Raw genomic sequence first — 6,533 nt, forward strand, 5'->3', positions numbered from 1 at the left:
ATGCAGCTGATATGTGCCGTTTATCTGCTTTCATTCTTAATCCATATGGAAACTCAGACCTGTCTTTAAACTTGCAGGAAAAATGACAAATTGTAGCCAAATATCTCTCGTACATTTTTAACAACTTGCTGTTAAAAATCCCTTTTCCATGTTAGCCTTCTATAGACACCATTGAGAAGGTTAAACACAGTGTTCTTTGGTCATATGTAATTCTGAGTTAGCCAAAACGTTATTCGAGAGTATAGAATAATGTTTGTCATTTGGGTTACTGCTGGCTGAAAACTACAGGCAGGAGTGACTAAGACTTATCACAACAGGTCAATGTGGATGCTGTTGGTTGTGAGGAAAGTTAGTATTCAAAGCAAAAGGAAAATATAGTTTAGTGAACAACACAATTTATAGGGAGATGCCCCATCACACCTACATATACGTATGTAAGAAGTTTTAATGTATTCATTTTTGGAAAGTAATCACCAAACACACACAAAAAGAAACTATTTAACAATAACACTGAAGATGGGTATGGGTTTATTAATATCACTTCATCTTTGGGTTATGTCTACCCATGTATGAAGATGATTGTAACAGTGTCAGCAATTCTCTCAACAGCATTAGCCGAAGCTGGTGAATCCAGTTTTGTGTCGTTGGTATTTTCTCCAATCAAAGATGCCTGTTTTTGCTTTTTATATAAATCAGTCAAATTTTAATGCCAGTGCTATATCTAATTTTGTTTTAAATTTAAAAACTAAATAAATTACATGTTTTTGTTGTAGCAAAAAGAGCTACAAGTAAGTATGCACCAATGTGAGGATCCCTCGAGAACAGCTAAAAGTTGCAATAACTTTAGAGGTAATGGTAACACACGAGAGGCACTGACAGCACTTTGAGCAAAATACTACGTCCAACTCTACAACTTCTGACGATTCTGAATAAAATATTAGAGTGGTCATGTTGGTGCTACATTGTTCTCTGCAGAGTGCAGAAAGTTGTGGGAGTGATGCACACAAAATACTGCTGAATACAGTGAGGGATTTTGTACACAGAAGACACATTAAAGCCACAGCTGGCACCACACTGAAAAGACATTACAGGATAGCAAAGTACATAATAATAATAATACAGTACTTTTATGGTGATTAAATACACGTAACACTGACACGAACAGGAAAAGAGACAATAGAGACAAAAAGTTGGCCAGATCTGCATCTGTGAGAAAGAAGAGGCAGCAGGATCTATGTCAGACCAATTTCCTCTAAGACGCTCCGTGGTGCCTCAGCCTCCTGCAAAAAAGAGAAAAGAGAAATGTCCTTTGCAGTTGTATTGCACCTGCTTGTTCACCTGTAACTAATTTTACATAGAAAAGTTCAACATATATTACTATTAGACTATACGAGTCAGAGTCATGCTACACCTATTCAGCCATGCCTTTACAACAATAGTACTACATGCTGTGCTAAAAATAAACAAAGAATCCATCTGTGACCATGCATAGCAATGTAAACATGGAGGTCAGCACACTCGCATACAGAGGAGAGATTTTGATCGAGTGCTGCAGGCTTAGAATAAACAGGCGATAACAGGTGCAGATAGGTCCAAGGTGGAAAAAGTAATGTGTCAACATATGACATCTATCCTCTTGCCTGATGCAACGCTGAGGGAAACCGACAGGTTCAAAAGTTAAAACTATGACAATAAGGCATGTACTAGTAACTGCTTTTAGTATTTTGAAACTTAAGACATTAACATATTTGATCAAAATAAGATGCGACATCACTTTTAGATGTGGGAATTGCAAATCCCTGTCATTTTGAAACAGCCACATTTAGAATAAATCAAATGATTAAAACCACTACTCAACACAAAGATTTGAATCATAGGTCACTGAAATTAGGCCTCATCCTTGCCATGTGCACATGATGCTGGTTAGTTTGTCAAATGGGTTCATCTGTGTGCTGTTGAAAACTTGATCTTACCTCCTGCAGCAGGTCAGCCTGCTCAATGGCCTTCAGGACATTTTTCTTGGACGTTTCTTGGGCTTCTCCACCCAGCAAGAACTCATCCAGGATAAAGTAGGCCTTCTCAAAGTTGAAGATAATATCCAGCTCACAGACCTGTATAACAGAGGGGACATGTTGTTCTGCTTGAAAACAATTTCCTATTGTAACTTTTGAACAGAATTTCTGCATTTTACATGTGTGGCGTTTGAGACTCACGCTGCCAAAATATTTGTCCAGCAGCTCCACATATCGATGGATAATCTCCAGAGTGATCAGCTCATTATCTTGATCCTCTACTGCGCAGCAGAAGTAGAGGCTGGCATATCTGATACACAACAAGAGTAGAAAGGCAAAGATGTTTATTTTTATCCTTTACATTGCAAGCTTGAAAATGGTAGTAAAAGATTCATTCTTTTTGTAAAACAATCACACAGCACTTCAGTACTGCATCAGTAAGTTCTTGTCTCTTGGTTTGTTTTTTTCTTAAAAGGAACTGCTGTAAAGCGCCACCCAACTTTATGATGTGTAAAAAATAAAAATGTTATTCATTTTATTGGTCAGGAAAAAGATGTGCACCATTTAAACAGAAATGTACCTTTGAAAAAGGCAAGTTAACCAACTTCACTTTTGCAGCCATGTTTTCGTGCCTATTGCTAAATGAATAATTTATTTAAAAAAAAACAAAAAAACATGGAAAAATGTTAAGATCTAGAGGGTAAAAAAAAAAAAAAAGTTAAAACTTTCCTTCAACCTGTTGCAGCACCTACTGTTTTCACTCTTGAATGCATACATAATTTGTCCTCTAACAATGCAACTGTAAGTTACAAAATTCTGAATACCAGAAATTTTAGTTCTGGGAAAAAATAAATCTACAATGGTTTTGATCCAGGAAACCAAACATTTATACATCCTATTACTGAATTAAGCACTGACAAACTATTTAGAACAATCTCAGGGCAGCTTACTGCTACTACTTTCACAAATTAAACAGTTGTCTAAATTCTTCTTGCCTTTAGGGCTTTCAACCACATGTCAGTCTTGTCATTTCAAAAGTTTCAGTCTACAACTTGCTACAACTTTCGGTTATCATGTGACAAATGTTTCATACTCTAGTCATGTTACCAAATCTAAAGCTATTCCATGACAACTGTGCCATCTTCTGATAAGATGCAGATGTAAGCTCTGTTAGGCAATAAGTGCACTGGTGGATAAGTTAGAACTATTTTTGCTATAGTTAGAACTCAAACTCATTAGTTAAATGCTCAAAATAAATAAAAATAAAGATATGCAACTGTCAAATTTACAGGTAATTATGTAATAATTATATAAACTATAAAGTCTGCTACTGCAGAGAAGTAAGTTACTAAGTTCAGGTCACATAGAAAAAGAGAACAGACAGGCAACAAAGGCTCAATGCCAAACCGCCCCTTCACCCTAAAGTTGGCTTCACCATATTAAGGACTGTCACAAACCAAGTCTTGTGGAGGGCGAGTAGACCGTTTAGCCCTCAAATAGCGAGTCTACAACCCTGCACACTTGTAATGCATTTTGCAGCTGGTGCGACAGCAAACTGGAGGAAACATCCTTCAAATGTCATTTCTGCATGTGTCCTGTGAGTTTGTCACACTGACAGAAAATCACAAAAGGTTTAGGACGATAAAAACGAAACTAACAAATCTTACTCTATGCTGACATATGGTTTGCTGTAAGCACAATCAGCAGCATTCATTCGTTTGTTTGATTGGAAATGTCAAATGGTAATGGTGTTAAAGATTTGGGGAATCAATTAAATGTATTTGAAGTATATTGTAGCTTCTATCATTGTAACAGTACATAATTTTATTGCCCCTAACTTAGTATAAGACAGGTCCTCACAATATCAAAACTTCAAACAATAAAATCGACTCATACACATCAAACATGATTGTTCACTGGAATTACCAATAAAAAAAAAAAAAAAAACAAAACATAGGAAATAAAACCAATAACAGAATCTGAAATCTCACTTCTATTGTAATGAAATTAGTAATTCCTTGCTGAATTTATGTTTTAGCGACAATGGAAAAAATGAGGCAGCTGGTGTGGCTCCGCAATTTATATGATGACTGTTTCACAAAAAAAATAAAATTTTTTTTTTAAAAAAAGGGCATGTTTTACACCATTTATGCTCAGAGGTATGGGCTTGTGGAGAGAGTAATCCCAAAACAAGCCTTCAAAAACTGGGAAAAAATCAAGAAAAAAAATAAATAAATAAAAATTTTCGCTTTGTGGCCTGAGATTGATGCTGTTGCTGGGTGAGAGCTAACATAACTTCACATAATCATTCCCAGGAGCTGAGAAGGCTACAGACGGGGTCAGGTACTGACCAAGGGGGTGGCGACAGCGAGTACCTGCCACTATTATGCAGACCTTCATGAGGCCCTGAGCTTACGGCCTTCCATGTCTGCCCGTCCTGGTTGCAACATGCCTATCAAAGCCCACCATACTCCCACCCGTTAATGCAGATCACCCTGCACCCTCATCCACACGCAGCTCCTGTCCTTCCCCTGTTACCATCAGCCCCCCCCCCAGTTCAATGCCGTCCACGTCTGCTCATCAAGGTGCATCTCTGCAGCATGTTAATCCATTTGGCAAAGGATGGCATAGGTGTGTGTGTGCATTTCACACCATATCACAAGCAAGACACACTGTAAATGTCTGAGGAAAAACAATATAAGGAGTACAAGAAAACTGAATTTAACTTTCTCTTAACCGCCTACCTTTTGTAGACAATCTTGAGGTCCCTCCACTCCAAGAAGCTGCACATCTTAGGCTTCCGAGCCAGGATGGTTTGAACCAGATCTCTGGAAATCTTCTTCCTCTCCTTGTCAGAGAGAGGAACATACCATTTTTGTAATCGCAGCTTTCCCTGCCGGCTGAACAGCAGCATGAACTGCATCTAAGGAAGGAAGTTCAGCTGAGTTATTCATAGTTGACAAAAACTTGCCATGTTTGAAAGACAGTTTAAAAACTAGAAATGAGGAAATGATACAGAAACACGACGGAGGTTTTAAAGCAGATATTGGTGCTACGAAATCAAAAACGTGAAATTAATGTATAGGTCAATGCGTTAGTATAATATGAAAGTTGATTTATTGCAATCAGTACATGAAATAAGTAGAAAGATAACGTAGGGGTAAAATATATACGCTATTTATGACGATAACACAACCATGCCATCAGACCGTAATAGTTTTCCAGGGAATTGCACGCCTAGCAAGTTATAGTATAAAGTTTCATCAGCTCACGCTGGCTAACGTCGTTTAATAGCCACATTTTAACATTAACACCACGTTATGTGAAATTTGCGCCCCCTCCTGCGACGCTTATTCAGCTACAGCAGTAACGAAATGGTAAACAAAACGCTTTACCTTCGGTTGGGTCTTCGAGTTTGTCACTTGAACGACTGAAACAACAACAACAAAAAATTAAGCTATATTCATATCCAAATACAGTTCTGATTATCAGGAGCTTAGCTTCTTATCCCCTTTGATGCTAAAATGACTAGCGGATGAGGCAAAACAACACGTTTAAGAACTGCACTGTGATTGGACAATATCGCCACAGCTGTGGAATTTGATTGGCTCTAATATTCCGTTATTCTTTACGTTCTGACGTGATTCCCAGACAACCGCTGCCTTTCTTATGGCTGAAAGTTTTAGTCGATTTCACTTTTCTTTTTTTGTAAGAACAACGAAAATGTTTGAAAGAAAGATCACTGCAAGAGAGCCTCAGTGACAAAAGACAGCAACACAAGGCGAAACATGGGAGCAAAAACAGAAATCTTTAAGGCAAACCAAATATCAGCAAGCAGTCACAATTTAACATTCAGACTCAGCGAGCATATGGAGGGTCGCATTCAGGTTTACATTCATATTTGGTATTGAACTTTCAAAATGTAAAATTATTTGGACAGAGACCTAATAACATCCAAGATGAGAAATCTCAGAATATTCTTACACACTGCATGAAAAATGTAAGAGAAGCAAAAAGAAAAGTTATTATTGCACAATGTTATTGGTAGGGTAGCAAGTGGCTTAAAAAAGAATGTTGATTGGGTTATGCCACGAGTGGTCTCTTTTAAGTCTATAATTTTAGAAAGAAAGAAAACTTTATTTGTGATTTATTGAATTATTTGAGCCTTTCTTTGAAGTAACAAGTGGACAGCAAAGGATTTCAAACATCCCCACTAATTGAATTTTTGTATTTGGCAGTGAAACAATTGATCACAGAAAGGTTTGTAAACAATATACAATCAGATATCATGATTAGTTATAAAAAGGAGCTTTTATCAAAGGGTTTGAGTATTCCATTAGAAAGTTCCTAACTGAGTAAAATAGTCCAAAAGTTACAGCATTTGGAACAGTTACGATAAGAGCTTAGCAAATTCTCCTAATGTCAAGAAAAGGAGCTTCACTGCTTCCTCCATTATTTTCTATAATGTACAGGAAACACTGAACCATCCTTTATGAAAGAAAATTAGATCATGTCCTGGCA

General features: G+C 37.3%; 1 protein-coding gene across 1 annotated transcript; it reads right to left on the reverse strand.

The window, feature by feature from the left end:
- Positions 1–511: 511 nt before the first annotated feature.
- LOC121638246 (AP-1 complex subunit sigma-2-like) lies at positions 512–5,569 on the reverse strand. The gene is made up of 5 exons (XM_041982906.1): positions 5,408–5,569; positions 4,757–4,935; positions 2,214–2,322; positions 1,974–2,111; positions 512–1,280 (listed from the first exon to the last, which is right to left on the reverse strand). The coding sequence occupies exons 2-5, from the start codon at positions 4,933–4,935 to the stop codon at positions 1,233–1,235; spliced, it is 474 nt and encodes a 157-aa protein (XP_041838840.1). The 5' UTR covers positions 5,408–5,569; the 3' UTR covers positions 512–1,232.
- Positions 5,570–6,533: the final 964 nt, after the last annotated feature.

This window comes from Melanotaenia boesemani, chromosome 1 (assembly GCF_017639745.1).
Source record: "Melanotaenia boesemani isolate fMelBoe1 chromosome 1, fMelBoe1.pri, whole genome shotgun sequence".
Taxonomy (NCBI): Eukaryota; Metazoa; Chordata; class Actinopteri; order Atheriniformes; family Melanotaeniidae; genus Melanotaenia; species Melanotaenia boesemani.